The 20,194-nt window shown below is 42.4% G+C and overlaps 1 protein-coding gene across 4 annotated transcripts in view; it reads right to left on the bottom strand.

Annotated features, from left to right (window-relative positions):
* The window catches only part of LOC118223187 (rho guanine nucleotide exchange factor 6-like), a 29,264-nt gene extending 11,920 nt beyond the window's left edge, over positions 1-17,344 (bottom strand). For 2 of the 4 annotated variants that reach the window (XM_035409427.1, XM_035409430.1), the window contains exons 1-10: positions 16,596-17,344; positions 12,249-12,333; positions 8,956-9,077; positions 8,352-8,559; positions 7,704-7,774; positions 6,467-6,561; positions 5,633-5,728; positions 4,732-4,854; positions 2,822-2,960; positions 2,474-2,533 (exon numbers count right to left, since the gene is read on the bottom strand). In XM_035409427.1, the coding sequence (XP_035265318.1) occupies positions 2,474-2,533; positions 2,822-2,960; positions 4,732-4,854; positions 5,633-5,728; positions 6,467-6,561; positions 7,704-7,774; positions 8,352-8,559; positions 8,956-9,006 (843 nt within the window). In that variant the 5' untranslated portion in view covers positions 9,007-9,077; positions 12,249-12,333; positions 16,596-17,344. The remainder of the gene's footprint in view (positions 1-2,473; positions 2,534-2,821; positions 2,961-4,731; positions 4,855-5,632; positions 5,729-6,466; positions 6,562-7,703; positions 7,775-8,351; positions 8,560-8,955; positions 9,078-12,248; positions 12,334-16,595) is intronic. The other 2 variants (XM_035409428.1, XM_035409431.1) reach the window with 2 other exon arrangements.
* Between the last annotated feature and the right edge of the window lie 2,850 nt (positions 17,345-20,194).

The following is a 20,194-nucleotide window of genomic DNA, read 5'->3' as shown; positions in this document are numbered from 1 at the left end:
ATAAGAAAGAGAACAGAGGGAACAGCATACAGCAGGGAGAGAGAGGGAAAGGAGAGGGTGCAGAGCGGGTGAAGGACAGAAAAGGGAAGAAGCGGACGGAGAGGAAGAGGAAAGAATGAGGGAAGGGGAAGACGGTGGAAAGAGAGGAAGAGTTTCAGACAGAGAGCAACATGGAGAAGGAGAGAAGGAAAGGGTTCCATCATGTATGGATGAGCTGGCTGGCAGCACTGGGAACTTTTCTCAGACTGTACTGGTTCTGCATGAAAGGGGATGAAAAATGAAAAAGACATAATCCCCTGCAGTATGACCTTAGGGTCACAGACTGACTGGCCAACTGAACATGGCAATATGAAGCAGCACTCAATTGTGCCATATATGTATATGACACAATTATGAGTGCATCTGCATTTTGCATCAATGGTGATAAGGAGGCACATGCTAAATGGAAAGAAGTCAGACTTTCCTTTTAGAAAAAATGCATCGTACAGTAATGTAAAAATTAGACAAAGGGGTGTTTCTTAGGACTATAGCTGAATACAGAGAGGGGGGGAAAAGCCAAGTGTTTCACAAAAGAAAGGTCAGAACAAAAGTAAACAGTCAGAAAAAGAAGCCAGATATAGAATGCCACAGAAAAAGACATGCATTGTTCCAAACCAAAGCAATATGCCTCCTTAGTTTTTCATCATTACTATGACCAGAAAAAAACCCCAACATATTTTCTCATAATGAAACAAACTCTGGGCGCAAAAGGGAACGCTAGGAGGAGGAAGCGACACGTTGAATTTAAAACACAACACAAACACCGGTACCTCAAAGGGAAACGCGTAAAAACGTTGTCTAACACAACGATACTAGTCATGAGTAAAGCTACCAATACATTTTTCAACATGGCGGCGAGATGCTACACAGGCTGGTCTACAGAAATGCCATTGTCTATGGCAAAGATGTAACTAGCTTGTCATCACATTAGTCAAACCCATGAAGACAAAAATACACATCCACTTTTCTCCCTTTTAGAAGTGTCAAACCTACAGAAGAAAAAAATGCGTACTTCCCATGCCACCAACAGAAGGGAAAAAAAAGCGAACCAAAGGTTAGATAATGTTACCACAATGTTCCATCTCGGTGAGAGAGGGTGCATATGCACATGCGGGTGGCAGCCCAGCGGTGCGGTAACCTTAGGGAAACCTGCAGGAGGGGCTGCAGGAATACTGAGTCACAGCTCCCCGCCTCCCACGCCTCTAAAACTGCTTTCGTTCTGCGCCTCAAACATGCCGCTTCTCCTCCACGAGTAAGCACCGCTTTCGGTACACGTCTACCCACCACGTCTCAGTCCCATACTAAAAATATACGTAGGAACATATGGACCAAGGCATAAAACAAGAATGAAAAGTTTGTGAAAATGACAAGGATTCAATTAATTTGCTGTAGATGCAATTGACTCCTAAGGTAATTAGTGGTACAAATATATTTGGACAACCAATTTTGAAAATGGTCTATACCTCAGGAACCTCTAACATATTTCAGGAGGTTACAATGGCTAAAAAACAACAAATCAAGACCCAAATAATACTGGCTACATAAACTAGGTTAGAAGCAACTTCTCCTCCAGAACTCCCCGATTTGTTCAAACACGATTCCAAATTCAAGTACAGGCAGACATGGCAGTTACTCTGCGCATTCTGTTAATCTGCTATGCCACAGAAATTCATTTCAAAGACCACTATCACAGAGCCAATGGAGGAGTTCACAAATGGAGCACTCCTTTGCCCAAACCAACATAAAACGATTGCAAGAGTGAAAGTGGCTTTTAGTTTCCTAAAAATAGGTCCACCAACTCTTCAAAGTACAACAGGTTCTTAACAGCTTTAGTAGTGTGGTGGTAATGTGCAATAAAATGGTGATTATAACATTTTTTATCTACCAACCAAGTCAGACAGCTTATTAATTACTCAACAATTTAGTAAGCTAAATGAAAGCTTGTTATACCTATCAAATATCACTGGCATTGCATGTCTTGCCAACTAAATTAATTGGATAATAGTAAATAAAGCATTTGACTTATTAGCTGACTGCTAATATACATTATATGTATGTGTCAGTTTCCCACAGTTTTGTATCTCTCATTTTAATTTAATTGCTTGAACACCACTGGTCTTCTTCTGGCATCTAATGTTACTGCATAAGTAACGAACACCTATCACGTATTTCACCTTTATCTTAGTAGATGTACAAATACCACAACATAGCAGTTCTTACTTGATAAAGGTTATAATAGTATGTGCTTTTGCATTTTAATATTCATTTATGGTGGGCAGTTATCCGTGGTGCAGACATTACCATGGTATTGCAACCTTATGCCATGAAATAGCATCGGTGCAACAGAATGCCTCTGTAGTATATTGTGGCCACAGGCAGGAGACACCGAAGAGCGCACGGTCCCTGAGGTCCAGCGGCAGTTAGCGGAACTTACCGCCAAGTTCTTAAAGGCCGTTGTGGCTTTCAAAATGTCGCTATAGTCTGGGTGGGCTTCCTAGAAGAGGAGGAAAAAAGTTTTTCAATCATTAAAATAACAGTGATATTTTACATCTGTTCATCACTCATCTCACTTCCAACCTACAGGAGCTTATTTAGTAAACACAAGGGCAGTGGTGGCGTTTTCATCTATTGTAGTACCAAAACAAGGCAGCAGAGGGCAGCAGAGTGTGCCCAGAGATGGAGAGGGGGGCATGGCAGTGATGTAGTAAAGGAACAGTTGTAAGCTGTGGAGGCTTAAGGAGCAGCGGAGGTTAAATGTGATGACACGGCCAGGGAGGCTAACCTCCACGTGTCTTTCCAGCTCCTGGAGCAAGGTGGGGTATTTGTCCAGCCGCATGAAGGGCCTGCTGAGGCTGCTGGTCAGGGTCAGGACCCCGGGGCCGCTGGCCCCCTGGCTGTCCATGAACTTGTCCAGCTCCTCACTGGAACACAACAGTGCGCAAATGCACATACATATACACACACACACACACACACACACACGTGCACACACACGCGCACACACACACACACACATGCACACAAAAACACACACACGCGCAGGTGCGCACACACGTACACACACGTACACACACACACACACACAAACATCTATCAATGACAATGAGACAGCCTATGAGCTGAATTCAGGTACTTTCATTAAATGAATAAATGAAAATCATAAATCCTCTGCCAGGCATTCATCACTTTATTAACTTTTTTTATTGACTTCTAAATTCCAGTTTAAAACTCCAAAAACTGTTAATGGGATCCATATCAATATCTACAATATTTAAACAGATGTTCCACACATTTTGATGAGCAATTCTTTTTAAATTTGCTTATTTCCTGCATAAGCTGCCAGTGATGTTTAATTCAAATGAGTTATGCTTTGAAAAAGGAAAGCATATCTTTGAACGGTTGCTCTCTGTTTCTGTGTTAAACCGCAGCTACAGATATCCTGTTAGATTGGGAGCGATTTCCTGTTTCACTCTCCCTGCTCTCCTCATGTCTCTTTTGTTACCTGAACAAACACGACCAGCAGACAAAAATAAGATATTTACACTGACATTAAAGAGACCACATACCACAGTCAAAAATCTTTAAAAATAGCACCTTTCACAAAAAATACAATTGCCATGAAAGTTGCAGCTGTTCCTGTGTGTGAACAGTGAGCTCTGAAATCTATGTCAATGTCAATTCTGTTGTAAAATTATGGCAATTATGCTATAATTTGTTTGTACAAATCATTTACGGGAGCCTTCCATAAGGTCAATATTTTCATGCAATGCAACAGTTTACTGGGTTCACCACTTACAGAAACATAAAGGCTGCCACCTAGTGGAACTATGAGGGAAGTAGTAAATCCTACTATCTACACTCCACATCAGAGGTCCTCAAACCTGGTCCAGGAGAGCGACAGGGCCTGCCAGGTTTTGTTTTCACCTTAAAATTAGCAACCAGTTCAGACCCATTATACCAAGTGAACTGAGGTAACTGTTTAACCTCTTAAAATTCTCAATTAAATAGGGAGTAATAACAAGACCTCCCAGGTTGGTCACCTCCCTCACCTGGTCTAAACAGGGTCAAACAGCTGATAGGACAGAACTTAAACCATAGTAATATCCTTATAATGTTCTACCAGATTAAACACTATTTACTATTTTCTAAAATATCCTTTTTGGGGCTATCAAGACTTTTCCCAGCATGTATTTATTTAAAAACAACCAGAGGGCTAAACGTAAATTACATTATATAATTTATATTATGCCATTTAGCAGTCCCAAACCACTTACAGAGATTGCATTTTACATAAATTTACTTCATATATCTGCATATTTGACTGAAACAATTCAGTTTAAGTACTTTGCTCAGGGTACAACAGCAGCAGCCCAGCTAGGAATAAAACCCACGACCTTTAATTTGAGCCCAGGTGTAATACCATTATGCTACACTGAGACCATTTATACTGATCAGTCCCCTACACACAAGGCTGAAATGTCTCTGCTGTGAATCATCCATCTCCGTGACTCCTCCTCTGGCCAACATTGGGGCACAATCCGGCCTGTGTGCATCAGTCATAATTCAGCCACAGATCCTGCAGACCCACCAGACACTCAGCTCATACAAGCCCGAATGAAACAAGTGTAGGTGCTGAGTATCTGGTGACTGTGGTGAATCTTTTGGCTCAGTGCTGAAGTCCAGGGGACTCACCCGTGGTCAGTGAGCACACACACAGCAGAGGGATGGTTGGAACAGTACGACAGGTACAGCACCCTGATCTGACACAACAGGTTCAGGTAACAGCCACCCAGACGCTGCTGTCCCTCTGGCATTCTGGGGGAATGAGAGAAGAAGAGAGGGAGAGAGGGAGAGAGAGAGAAATATAAAGATATCCTCAACAGGGGGTGGGAGGGGCTACTGGCAAAGAGGTTTACATGAACTCATAACATATACAGTGTTCACAAAAACAAATGGATTAGGCTGTCAACTGTCTACTGCCAGTTTCCCTGTTTACCAACAGAGGGCGCTGCATGACCACAAAAGACTGAGAACACAAGCCACTTTTCCATGTGCTCACTGACAGCTGCAGGTCAGTTAAACCTGAGGACGCCCAGAGATATTTCAAGGTGATGCAAGCCAACCGCATGTTAGCTGGTGATATAATGAGGTTTATTTATTCAGCATCTCCAACCATACTGCTAGCCTTGTGCGCTAGATCTACATACAAGCAATTTCTTTTCCCAAATCCGTTTTGCCACTCTCTCTCTAAACTAGTTACCAAAAAGGCGGAAGCATAGCTTCATCCGTCACAGGCTGGCAAGTTAACTAAAATTTGTAATTAATTTGCAAATAAACCCAAGAGGCAGAAGAAACTATTCGTTACTGAAGCAACAGTTTGCTTCAACTGAAATGCTTGAAAAATTATATTAAAAACATTAAAACTTTGAAAATTTGAAAAATTCCTCAGTGCATAACATTCCCAAAGAGGAACATTGTCTGACATCACAGAAAAACCAGCCTCTTTTTTGATTAGACAAGAAACCCTCAAACACAGTAATCGGTACTCATAAATAAATAAAATAAAATAAAATGAGAAAAAAAAACCACTTACTTCGCACACTCTTCTAAGGCCACACAGAGGCCTTGCTGAAATGTCAGGACGTCTTCCAGGTTCCCCATCAGGCTTGTGCTGTCTGCACTGGATAGCCTGCTCAATTACAATTACCACACATTTCTAACAGGAAAGGATGGTCCAGTTGTTTCAATGCCCCATTCCATTTTTCAATTACATCCATTACAAACATGAAAAGGGGGGAAAAAATGTTGGAAAATGAGCTAAAGAATATCAATTACACACTGACATGAGGAAGTGCTTTTTTAAAAAAAATTGTGCTGTATGGAAAAGCTGGTTAGGTCATGTAATGTATGGAAGAGCCTGTTAGATCATGTGATAAAGGCAATAACATGGAGCATTCAAGTCCAGGCTTGGCACGATGCTGGGTAATTTTGAGTCTGTAGGTAACTTGTGTGCCAACATGGGCTGAATGGCCTGTCCTCACCATTCATGCATTCTCATGTCCGTAAACGGCACAGGGTGAATATTTGAAGACTAACAGACTTTAAAAAGCTAAAAACGTAAAGCTCATCTAACCCCTATCCATGTTTTCTCCTACAGTACGGAGGAAGCTCAGGAGCACAGCCAGCATGGAGTTACAGACAGTCTTTCATCCCAGTCACCTGACAGCTAATTTGGGCCATTCATTAGGGTCTTTAAATGACTGCGCTCTTGGTGTTTAGTAATTTATGAACATCTGTGAAAGCCTGTGGTGTTGTGGCTCTCCTGGGAGCAGGGTTTATTAGGTCAGCTGATAATTGTGTTTATTCACCATCCCACTTCTCCCTTCCACAAACCCCCCCGCGCCCGCCCCCGCCCCCGCCCCCTCACCTGTCGCTGGCCTGCAGGGGGCGCAGGTAGCAGCCCAGCAGGGCCTGCAGTTCCTTCACAAACTCTCGCTCAAACTCCAGAATGTCCTGGACCACCTGAGACATGGGAAACGCCAATCAGCGCATTAGACACGCCTCTCTATCTGAGCGGGGAGAATGCTCAGTGGAAGACTGTCAAAGCAACGCATAATGAGCCTTCCATGCGACGAGGAACAGGAGCCACCGTGTAATCTGACCTGGATTCTATACTTAAATCAGCAGGCTCCCTCCATTTTCTGTATTCTGAGTAAAATTAATATAACTAATCAAGGGAAAATAAGGCATGTGTTAATTTATCATCCTTTTATTTCATACTTTTCCAGATGAATAAGAAAATGAGAGTATCTGAATGGAGCACCAGCATTGATACTACTCTGATTGATACTAACTTTAAAGTGATTATAATAATTGAGGCAGGCTGAGGCACAGACAGCACCAAAACTAGAGCAGCAGGAAAGGAATTAATGACCCGACAGTCTGCATGCGACCTAGTGTGGCTATGATGAAATGCAAACGCAGACTCCAGTAGGGCTTTTAATGCCATCGTACAGGAGCAGGGAGCCAATGGAAGCTCAGTAAATAAAGAGAGGCTACTTTCAGCATGGCGCCTGGAGAAATAGCATCTGATCTTAGGGAGAGGCATCAGGAGAAAACATTTATGAATGACAAATGGGAGCGCTGCTTTCGCTCTGACCAAAAATTGAACATAATCAAAAGGGAGACGCTTGTTAAATATTAAAAACAAAAATAGAAGTTACACAGCTGGTAATCATTACAGAGTCAAATGACTGCTAAAGCATACATAGACCATTTTGGTTTAAAAAAATATATATATTTGTATGCAATCATTATATTTAAATGATAGCACATTTCTCTTTCTCTCTTGGTCTCTCTCATCCACACACACAAACACACACATGCACACACATTTCTCCAACACCTTATGTAAAATCTTATAACATACGCAATAGGTTTAAGCAATAAAATTGAAGGTGTTAAACCAACTTAAACCAACTAAAAGGATTCCACCTTCCTTGTTCTACATGAACAAGGGGAGGTTTATGTGAATTAGGACAATGATTCTGGGTTCAGAGGTGCTGTACGAAAGGAGAGTCTATGAAACACTGGTGTAAGAAGCTGAGAGTTCACACACAGTGGGGTACTGGTGGTTAAAAGAGGTGGGGGGGGGGGGCACTCACCACACTATAGTAGTTCTTAGTCAGCTGGGGCAACTCAAACCCTTTCAGACCTCTGGGAGACATGGGCTTCTCTGGAGAACACAAACACAGACGCACACAGTCAGTGACTGACAGGTGCCTCGCAAAACTACACCCTCATGCATGCACAGAGCTAGATGCCTTCAAAGCCTCCCGCCACCTGCTCTTCATCAATCACCACTTCAGAACCCCCCGACCGCAAACGGCAGGTCCACATCACAGTCTGGTGAAAAGTGTGTGCACACCTGGCACTCGCCCACAACAAGCAGCCACACACTGCTTTACCTTTTTTTTTTTTTACTTCATCATTATTATCTTTCGACTTGCCACACTGAAAATGTTTTGCTAATGTTCCAGCAGGTAGAGCAGAGCTCTGCTGGATTTTAGAAGTGGCAATAAAAACTTTCCAAGTTTGACGTGCAGTGCGACGAGCCGCCATGACAACCAAAACGGCACTCGAAATAAAGCTACCATAACGAATAAAGCTACAGTAATAAATCTGAAAACGGCGGTTACGCAGTTGGAATTCCCAATATGTGCGTTCACGCTCACCTCTGAGACTCTTTCGGGACCAGTAAAATAATGAAAAGCACTAAAGCATGCGAGTGAGTGAGTGTTGTTCCCACTGACCAGAGGGCTTGACCTCTCGGACGTAGTTGCTAGGGAACCAGCCGGTGCGGCCGCCGACGGTGCCTTCCCACCAGCCGCCGTCCTCTTGGCGGATGACGCAGATCAGGTCGCCCTTGCCGAAGGACAGCTCGTCCTCGTTGTTCTGCTTGAAGTTGAAGCGGGCCTTCACCAGCAGCTGCCCGCCGCCGCCACCGTTCTCCGACATCTCCTGGGGAGCGAGACACGAGACGGGTGGGGGCGGGGTTTATTGGTTTAAACAAACCAACCTGGCTGGCTGACACCCGCTCATACTTCTCATTGGGTGTGTATATATATAAGTACAGGTCCGAACACAAGCCCTTGAGGTACTCCCAATAAGTCCGGCAGAGTTTCAGCAATGGGGATAATGAGCTTCTCTAACATGTTTGGATTGCTTATGCAGTATGCATATGTTGTTGGAAAAGTAAGTGTGTGTGTGTGTGTGCATGTGTACACTTGTATGTGTGTGTGTGTGCATGTGTACGTTTGTGTGTGTATGTATGTGTGGGGGTATGTATACAGTATGTATGTGTGTGCATGTGCGCATGTGGGTCTGTGTGTGCATGTGCGTGGGTGGCAGCCTTACCACAGATTTAGACTGTCTGCACAGGGACCTGTTAGACTTGCACAAGGGCATAAAGCGTGCACAGGAAGCCAGGCAGGGTGCAGAAGCGCCGGGCCGGGGGCATGACTTCTCAGAGACACAGTCTGCAGGCAGGAGCACAGCGTGAACACCAACGCTTCATTTTAAAGCACAAAAAGAAGGGGCTCAGTCTATCATACTGTGGGCACACACGGGTTGGCTGTTTTTAATATCACACATTTCTGCGCAGGCATTGTCACTCTGGCCACATTTGGGGAAAGTGTGCAGGTGTACCACAGCACGTCCGTGTCACCTCATGTAGGACAAAGCTTGCACACAACAAAACTGATACCCAAGATGTCTTATTCACTCTCAGGGGAGAGCATGGTTTCAGTTCCGTCCTCAGTTCATAAACATAAAAATCTTATTGTAACAGCCAACAACAGGCACTCATATCGAGAGCGACCAACAAAAATACACACTAAAAGGCTTGCCAAAGAACAGAAATGGAAAACATCCCATTAATTAGTTAGAGGGGTCTACTGAAGGGATGTAGGCTATTATAAGAACGTATGTCACATGGTGACTTCCACACATATCAGGACTTAGGACAATCAAATTATCAGAACCCCTCTTTTGGATGGAGATATTCAAGCTGAGGTCCTGACTCCTTGTGGTCATTTAAGAGATTACTGTCATTATTGCAAGGACTGAGGGGGTTACTTGATGTCCGGGCAATATTCACAACCCGGCATTCTCAACCTGTCTGCCGAATTATCCTCCATTTTACTTATCTTATGACTTCCTCTCTCTCCACCTCAGCTGAAGTGTGGTGAGAGTTCTGGTGTAAAATGGCTGCCCTGTATAACCCAGTTGAGTGCTGCACACTGACAGCGGCTGACGTGAGTTTTGTCCTTTGCTACGAAGTGCTTTGTGATCACACGATGAAAGGCAATGTACAACAGCAAATTAATATTATTACTATCAAACAGGGGCTAAATTTAGAAATCACTTGATTGGGTTCAGTGCAAAACAGGAAATTAGCAGTTTCCACAAGCAAGGCCAATTTTCCTTTCAAGCAGTAGAGTCTGCAGACCACTTGTGAGAGCTGGCCGTGTGCCTTTTCATGGGAGGGGGTTGAGGAGGAGACCACAGTTATCACAGCAGGGTCAGAGCTGGCAATGCCAAAGCGTACAGCTGCATCTGTGCTGCCGGGTGGGGTGGGGGGGGACACACACACAGTGAACCCTGCGAGTGCGTTTGATTCCACCTTCCCTACTATTACTGCTGTTTTTAGAGCCGTAGCCCATCTGAATGAACAATGTGCCCTTCTGAACTCTCACTGTTACCCACAGTCTATTCCTTGCTCGGGGAGCAGTGGAGGGGGCAGGGCACTGCAAGGCAAATGTACCACATCACCGCTCCATCACAGCACAGCCGTCAACCCAAATTTTACACTGCGCTTCTTCAGGACGGCACGCGATTCCAGCAGCGAGCAAAGACACTGCTGCCCTCCCTCCGCCCTACTTTCCCCACAGGAGGCAGGATGGAGACTCCTGCCTGTAGGCAAGTGAAACCAAAATGAATCATATTTCATTTTATTCAATGTTCTACTGAGTCTGACAAGCAAATAACTAAAGCAAAATAATCAAATGGGGTCACATTCAATTTCTATGCAAGTTCACACATCTTTTTTTTTGCAATGACAGAGAGAAAAATAAAAAGGAGCCAGTCCTTTCTGTAAATTCAAATTTCTACTGTGCGGCTAATGATCTGCCAAGCTGAGATCATTGGTCACACCTTCCCATAATCTTCCCAGTCTCACCTACTGAGGAAGTAGGAGAACACCGGCCCTGTTGCATACACACGTTTGTGAGGACAATCCGGGTTACAGGATTAATTGCGTATCCTACTTATAACTATGAGACTGTGGGGGGGCAGAGGTAAGCAGATTGCAGCTGGTGGCTAATCCAGTGGGGGCCCAGTCATCATGGTTCCCCCCATCTTATCCTCTCATCGCAGATGAGGCCTGCTGGCAGCCTGGGTCAGGCAAGGCAACCAATCTGCCAGCTACAGGTGGTAAGGGTTTCAGAGCCAAGCGGCCCAGGGGACAGCCGTGAGCCACCAGTCGTGATGGCAGCCTCTGCCACCTGGAACCCGCAGGTGACCCAGATGGCAGGAAATGGCACAAGATCAACTGTCACCTTAGAAGCCACAGAGAGCTGGACTCTGATGGGGAGATGAAATGGTTAAGTGATATGGCCCTGCCATATCTGTATCAACAAATACAAGATCACTCAAAAAGCTGAACGTCACAGTTTGGTATGACTGAAACTTTTACTAAAACCTTGCTCAAAGATACACAGCAGCAGACCAGAAAATCAGACAGCAGAGGCCTTTAAAGTTTATTGCAGGCAAACAAGAAAGTGTGATCATAGGCAAAATAAGGTAATTGCCCATCTTGAAAGCAAATTTGTAAAATCTTTAAACCTATTTTTGAGATAAATAATGTACGGAAAAATATGAAAAATGTATGAAAAAAGTTCTTGCTCTCAAAGGATTTTATTAACAGCACCAAATACAAAAGTTGAACTAAAACTGTTGACAGTCAATTTGACAGAAAAAAAATAACCTGCGTGTCCCTGGAGACCACAACGCTCAACACAAGGGGAACACACTGATCTGTAGCAAAGCCTCACACTTCCCCACGCCAGGGGACTACTGCACTAGGGGACCACATGATATTTTAAACACTGCAGTGGCTCAAACCATCTGTGTGGCTCTGTTCAGCTCCATACAATTTCAACAGAAGCAGAAAATCATCGGCGAGAAGCAGCAACATTAAAAAGATTTACATTCAGAAACAGCGGCGGATCGAGTGGCCAGGCCCTCGTGTCCCTGCGATCTCAAACAGTGGGTCGCTGTAATGTGACCCTCCTTACATCAAAGATGCATGTGCCTCTGAATGCCTCACTCGACAGTTTCTTCACTGTTGACTTGCACCACAGAATCTACAGACATACTGCATACGTAAAGGAACTGAATTATTTGCTTAGTTTGCCCATATCCAAAGCGATTTCCACAGCTTACAATATTTTACAAAGTATCCAGTTAAAAAGCTGGGCATTCTCAATGAAACAATTCAGGTTAATGGAGGAGAACAGCAGTGATCCACCTGATAGGTTAACTTTCAATCTCTGAATTCCAAGAACAGTTTCTTACCCAGTATGCTATGCTGCCACCTGAAAAAAGGAATAAATCTGAATAAAATGATGAAGAAGGGGGATGAGGGTTACCTTGAGTAGTGATGTTTACAGCCAACAGGGTGCTCAGAATCTTGCCGAAGTTCTCACCCAAATAAAGGTTCCAAGGTTCAAAACCCTGCCGAAGACACAGGCACTTAACAGTAAACACAAAGTCACTAAAAAGGGGGCAAAACAAGTAGGTCAAAAAAAAAAAATCACACGAAAGCTTCTTTTCCCCTGATCACAAAGAAGTGAGCAGAGGATGGCTTTGCTGATTTGCGAGCACAAATCGCGGCAGCGTGCGCTAACGTGCTGTTAGCGAGGGACTGAATGAAACCCGACGTGGAGAGGAAAAAAATAAATAAGCCGTCAGGAAAGCAACCCGCATTTTACTGATCCAGAAACAAATCGCTCTTTCCCGTTCGCGATTGGATGCGCTGGCTCTCTGCGTTTTGTTTGGCTCTCTCCATTATCCTCTTCCCTTCAGAGGGTAAGGTTACACATGTTTAAATAAAACATCTTAAATATAGCGTTTGGGTGGCTTGGATTGTGCTTGTGGGTTTTCCTGCCTAAACCTCCCCATACTGCCGGACAGCAGCAGCTGTTCCACTCTGGACACAGCAGATGCCTGCTCTTTAGTGGAAGCCCGTCCAAATGCACTCAGTCATTCATCCAGTCAGTTTACCCCAGCACCACCTCAACATCCATTTTAATACATTTAATACATCATCTTCTGAAAGGGGGACAACACTCCATAATTCTACTGCACCAACGAAAGCATCGACTACTTGTGTTCTCCAGTCCTAATTATAGGCCCATGACATTTGCGTCTGTTGTCGTTTGTAACTATTAAACTTTATGAAGCTTCACACAGGCAGAATGAGCAGCCCATGGGGTCAGAAAAGAAAGCTGAGGTGCTATGCTCCCGTCTCCTCGGCCCTTCTCTCCCTCTGCAAAGAACAGAAAGCTCGACGGCCCCGTTGCCCGCTTGCACGTCTAACCGGGCCTGCGCGCGTATTTTGACGGCGGATAAAAATAGGTTCACATTAAACAGAGCTGACCAGAGCAGGGGCGAGGCCCCGCGCAAACGGAGGAGAAAATACTAATGACACCCTAGCAGGCAGAAGCGGTCGGCTGGCTTTCTTTCTCCCTCGCTGATGTCATCCGCGGCCTTGCCACAAAGGGTCTAATTATGGACACCAAAAATGGCTTCAGAGTCAAAAGGGGAAGATGTCTCATCTGCACTGCAGACCAAAAGCCCTTTCAGTTTAAACTGCATTCCAGGCCAGCTGAAGAAGCTGCTTCCTTCGGGAACTGTTCATTCTTTAGCAGGGGAGAGAATTGAGAGGATTGCTCCCGAGCTATGGAGAAATGGAGGGGACATGTCTTATTAAAAATCCAAAGCCTCAGCAGTCTCAAGTCTGCCCCCTGAACAGGTGCCCTCTATAATGCCTGGGACAGTAAAAGGAAGCACACTTAATTTTATGATGGGGAAATACACACCCTTCTTACCCATGACCATATCACAGACCATGGCCATAAAACCCAGCATTGTGCATTGTGTGTTTACATAACAATCACGCTAACTGTTGACTTATGTTTTTTGGCTTATCATAAATCAACTGCAATGTCTAAAGTGAATTATATGATTTTCCCTAAAGAGAAAAAACAACCTCCTGTCTCATTATGCACCCTCCACATGAAATAATAATGAAGTGGATGCACCCTGTGCAGGAAGACTGGGGAGAAATGAGAGTGATCGATAGCACACAGGGCGAAGGGCGGCATGCGGTTGACCGAGGTGTGTGTGTGTGTGTGTGTGTTTGTTTGTGTGTGTGCGAGAGTGTTTGTTTGTGTGTCTGTTTGGGTGTTTGTGGGCATGTGTGATTGCATGTGCACACACTTGTGAGCCCTCCACAGTGACTGCCTATTCAGGAACTGCAGTACGGAATAACCATACATATTGGAGGATTTCGCCCAACTCATTAAAACAAGAAGCAACAGTTAGCAGGAAAGGGGGGAGACTCATGTTTCCCTCCACAGGTTGTCAGGCAGGTCCTGTGTAAGCGAGCAGCCCCCTCAGCTGTGACCAGCGAGCAGCTCTGTCCCTCCGTCCCAGGTGACCATGCCTGACGGCTGTTTATCAGGGCAATAAACGGAGCCACAGGGGAACAGGTGGGAACAGCGTCTGCTCTGGCACTCTGGCAGTTTTCCTCCAGATCCCCCAGACAACACAGGCGTGGGGACACCAGAACTTAACCGAGCGATGTAGGCAAGATCTTCTTTAATTCAATCTTTGTATGTGGTCTTTGTACAAAAAAAGAATTTTTTTTTTTGCACGGATTTCTGAATTTCTGCCCATCTGGAAGAAGACAAAATGGAAACAAAGAAACCCTTGTTTCCGATTCCCTTAAAAAGGAAGAATGTGAAATGCAGTTGTGTTAGGAGTATTACTAAATTTCTCCATCTTAATATATGCATTTTAAAGTAATGAAATTAAATGGAACTTATGCATTCATTAACAATTAAGATTTGTCACTGGAGTTCACTCACTTACTTGACGTGAAGAGTACAGCAATCTATTAATAAGGTAATGCATTATCTAAACTACATAGCTTATTTTCCAACTCAATGAACCATGAATGTCTCATCAAATAGCAAAAAAGCTCTGTAGAGCTATATATATACATATGCATATACAGTGCCATCTAAAATTATGACAATGGCAGAGTGAAATTTGTCATTTTTGCTATATAACTAAGGCACTAGGAATTCAGATCAAAGGGTGAATGAGACAACAGTACAGACCATCAGCTGTTATTTCATGGCATTTACATGTGTATAAGTTTTACCATTTTACAGAAACAGTTGTTTTCGCGTTGAGTCCCCCCATTTTTAGCTGTGCAAAATTAAGTTAATAGATGACTGACTGGTGTTAACTGTTGCTCTTGCCTTTTGAACGGATTGTTCACACATGCGTGAGTGTCTAGTCTTGGTTTTAGGCTTTGTTTTCATCTGTGGAGATTGCATTTGGAGGCATACGCCATCAAGAAAATAAGAGAACTATGGCTGAAAAACAACTAATCTATAAACTGAGAGAACATAATTCATTAAGAAGGAACAGAAACTGGAATATTTTCTGCTGTACACAGAAAAGTACAGCAGGTTGGAAAGCGTTGAAAAGGAAATGACCCTTCGGCGGAAATAAACACCATACAGGTCGGCCGAGGAAGACAACTACAGTGAATGACAGATGAACCCAAAGAACTGTGAACAAAGTGGGCAGATGGCAGATGTGAGAATATTACAAGCCACTGTACGCAGAAGACATTGAGAGCAGAATTATAGAGGTGACACTTCAAGATGCAAACCCCTAATCAGCAGCGAGAATCAAAAGGCCAAGTTAGAATTTGCAATAAATATTAAAACACTAAGCCAGAGAGGTTCTAGAACAAAGTTGTATGAACATCAGTGAAACCAAAATAAACATCAACCAAAACGATGGAAACCAGAAAGAGTGGAGAAAGGAACGAGCATCCCATGATACAAAAACATACCACCCTATCGCTGACATAGGGAGGAAGGGGTTGCATACATCAATGGGAAAAAGAGTCAGTCATCTGATTTAATCCAATCGAGCATGCATTTTACTTGCAAGAGAGGATACTAAAGACAACACACCCCAAAACACTGCAGCTGCAGTGAAGGCCTGGAGAAGCATTTAAATACCATGAAATAAAAGCTGATTGCCAGCACTTTTGTCTCATCCATCTTTTGATCTCAAATTCAAATGCCTTAAGAATATAGAAAAAAAACTTCACTGTACTTCACTCTACCATCACCATACTTTTGGAGGGCACTTTGTGTGTGTGTGTGTGTGTACATATATTTGTTGGACTGAAAACGTCTTGAAACAGAATTCTGAAATCCTTCAAAAAATTGCTAAATGCAATGCCATGCACAATTTTTGAGAGCACAAATCACAATAATATTTCTTATTGCTAACATATACGCTAGGATTTCCTAGGCCTACCTGTTTAATGAGCGTGTCAAACGTATTACCAATTTGCACGTAACTAGCTGTATTGAACAGGAAATTAAAGGTTACATGATGTTAAACACACAGGACATTTTTACAGTCGTAGACAGCAGGTGCAGCCCATGCAACTTCATAAAGTTCTGCAGAATAGCAATTCTAAGATGAAACCTAATTAGGCAGGAGTATCTTACCTAGCTACCCCTTCAGTCTTTGTTCGATGACATTTCTGTTCACGTCAAGAATAGTGGCAACTAGCATATTACTGTAGGTGACGAACATGAATCTGGAGAGTGCGCAGGAAAAGACAAGAAGCGGTGCATAGAAGTAGCGTAATATGAAAAGTGACAAAGCACACTCACCTCAGTTTTCAGAGTTGTGCACCCGTTTTAGAGCTCTGTGTCTGAAATACATTCAGCTTCGTTTCTCGGATCCTGACAATACTAAATCATAAAACGAATGGGTAAATTATACATATAGATCACTATCTTTTAGATCTTGGAAACTAACACGCAATCTCCAACATCTGTGCAAGCACTGCAACATAGTACTCCATGGTCGCTATATACCCAAGTGTACTGTCTGACTCGTCCGCTTCAGTTTACAAACTGTGTACGCTACTTACTCCCTCTGTCGCCCTCCTTCATACATACAAACGCGCACTACAGGCGCTGTCACACTAGGGTGGGAGATAAAGCGGAAGTCCCGTTGAACGCCTTTTCCGGTATACTGCTACATGCTATGCTACCGTATTTCACCATATACGGAAACAGCGCAGCTTCATAAAAGCACCCGAAGCATAGAATCGTTCTGTAAACGTAAATTTTAAAATCTTAAAATCAACAACGAATGATCGATGTGCAGCTTTACGACTGGCGTGTCTCTTGGGACGTACCAAGACAGTCGCGACCAAGGGTTTTTTCCCTCCTCGAGCTTGACAACGACAGCAGGTATTCCTTCATAGGGGCTACTGATGACATATAGAATACCTCCGTGTGATTAAGTTTATTGCCCAGTTAAAATGTCTTGCTTTGTACCAGACTGCAGTCATCAAATCTCCAGATACAAATGCTCCTTCTGTCGGTTTCCAGTCTGTCTAGCTGTCCATGTAGCTTTAAAAACACGCACTGTATTTGTGATTGCAGAAGCTACAATGTATGATAAATAACACTTTTTTTCCATTGAATATCTTAATCACACCAACACTGAGATTGCTGTCATGACATAAAACGGACTCTGAGACCATTTGACCCAAGATCACATTGAATTTGAATACAAATGTGTTATGCATAAGTTGCATAATGAAAAAGAAATTACATACAATGTCCCTATGTTGAATTAATGTATTGTTTATGTGTGCAAAAATAGATACTTGGTTAAATTTCATAGGGGCAAATGAAAAGGTTTAACTCAGTTCTGCTTGTGTAATAAGTCTGGAACATGTTTCCATGGGAGTGAACTCTGCAATTTCAGTGATCATCCATCCATCCATTATCTATACCCGCTTATCCTGAGAAGGCTTGGGGGGGGTGCTAGGGCCTATCTCAGCGTGCATTGGGCGAGAGGCAGGAATACACACTCATACCTATGGGCAATTAGAGTCTCCAATTAGCCTACTTGCATGTCTTTGGACTGTGGGAGGAAACCGGAGTACCTGGAGGAAACCCACGCGGACACGGGGAGAACTCCACACAGAAAGGCCCCAAGCCAAGATTCGAACCCACAACCTACTTGCTGTGAGGCCACATTTTCAGTTATCAATATATCTAAATTTGTTGTGGAGGAAACTGTGGACCTGTGTGCCATCTGCTGGTGAGGGGTGGCTTGCACCATTACACACAAGAGTGGAACAGTTTGGATAACTGCTGACTTATCTCTTGCCATTAGCAATAATTGATTGGTGAGTGGAAAGCATTTTTTTCAGAAGAATTCATTGATCTTCTTTTCTTTTACAATTTTAAGTAGCTGATTGCATATATGACTCATTGGATTGAGGAAATCAGTAATGTTTAAGCAGAACAATTTATTGATGAACACAAGTAATTAGACCAATTTTTAATGTAAATCTTTTTAATTAATTTTGAATTAATGCTGGCCTTATGTGCCTGGGTTTGATAACATTATTACCAAAACCAAATAAGGATATTTCAAATTTAGACAATTGGAGACTGATAGCGTTAATGAATAAGGCTGCTAAAATACACAGGCATTTTTGCAGAAAGACTTTTATTGCTTACAGTTTTTGTATTACTACTGGTGTAAAGATAAAACTTATAGAAAACTTCTCTTAATTTATGGTAAATATTATTAAATGCAAATGGACTAACGAAAATCAAAAAATTCAAAAGCAATGAGATCATTGAGAATCTGTAAAGAATTGAAAGTAATTTAACAGAAATGTGGAACATGCTATTTAGATCTACCCCTGTCTTTTTATGTAATTTTTGAGAAATCTGTTTTTATTTTCTTTGGCAGACATTCATATGTATATTCTCTGTTATTATGTGTTAATGTTTTGAAAAATTGTAATATTTTTGTTATGATGAAAATGTACTTTAATTAAAGCAATAAAAAAAACATTTTAAAAAAACTTGGTGTTCGTGACTGCATTACAACGTGGCATATGGAGCTGGTGGTTTGCAATCAACACTAACAAAGGAACACTCCTTATCTTAAAAAGACTACTAAATATTTTCTCTGAACAAAGTGCATGTGCTGTGCCTTCTTTGTCTGTCCAACACCAGTTGTATGCTATTAAGTAGCCTGTACGCCACTCTTTAAGTGCACAATCTGTTCATTGCTAAGGAATAGGATACTAATGGCTGTAAAGCTCACTGTGTCAAGTTATTTACCATCACCAAAACAGGCGAGCAATATAAACATCACTCTCCACACTAAATCATTTATACTATTGAGCAAGAATTAGGACAAGAATAGACTCAACACTAAAAATAGATAAAGACTGAAATCCCACAGCATGCAGCATAGGCTGCTTCAAGAAGGCCAGAGAGGTTTCTCTTTTTAGCTTCCCCAGAGAACCAGACAGGTAATACATGTGAATAATATTGGCTACTATACTAATACCAATAAATAATGAACTGACTTATTTAATGCATTCATAAGCTACTTTGGAAGTCCTGCCCCAACAGGAGGAGTCTGTTATGGATTCGATTGTTCTGGGGATCTTTCAGTTGGATTCAAGGACGAGCGATCCTCCTTAGGACTTTCATGTGTTTTTTTTGTGGTGTTAAATTTCATCTCATTGCAATTTTTTTTTTTTTTACAACTTGAAAAAACAGTTGTTATTATATTGATAGACTGTTAATGCCTCAATTTGAAATGTATCATTCCTATGGCATTTTCCATAACATTCATGTCCACAGCTGTCAAAAAACTTTCCTACAACTTCTTAGAAGATAGAACCATGCCTAGACTCTAATTGGTTGCAGAGAAATTGATTTGATGTTAATGCACATTACATTGTTTGTAGGCATGATTTTTATTATTTTTTAAATGTTTGTGCACACTGTATCCATTACAGATTCTACCACAAGCATGAATCTTCCTTGAAAAATATTAGACTTTTCAACAATAAAAAAACAATGCAACCATCTATGTCAAATGTAGAACAAAATATGTAAGTCTAATGGCAACAGTGAACTATAAAATCATTGTCCCATCAACCCTGTTACTCCGGTCAGTCCTGCTATTGCAGTGTCAACCCTGTTACAGGGATTAATTTGATATAAAAAGAATAAATAACAAAATAAATGGCATTTTGCCCCCTTTGACTGGGTAAAAAGAACAATGGCCTATTAAGGACTTGGACATTCTGGGGGGTTTTCTTTTTTAAATGTTAGTCCTAAAAATACATTATGGGACACTTGAAAATCAGTTACCCTGGCATAATCATTACAAAAAAAGATAACATTTAAAAAACATTAATCTAAAAATTAACTCA

This window comes from Anguilla anguilla, chromosome 3 (assembly GCF_013347855.1).
Source record: "Anguilla anguilla isolate fAngAng1 chromosome 3, fAngAng1.pri, whole genome shotgun sequence".
NCBI classification, from domain to species: domain Eukaryota; kingdom Metazoa; phylum Chordata; class Actinopteri; order Anguilliformes; family Anguillidae; genus Anguilla; species Anguilla anguilla.
The sequence above is the reverse complement of the archived record's forward strand: the minus strand, read 5'-3'. Positions and strand labels throughout refer to the sequence as shown.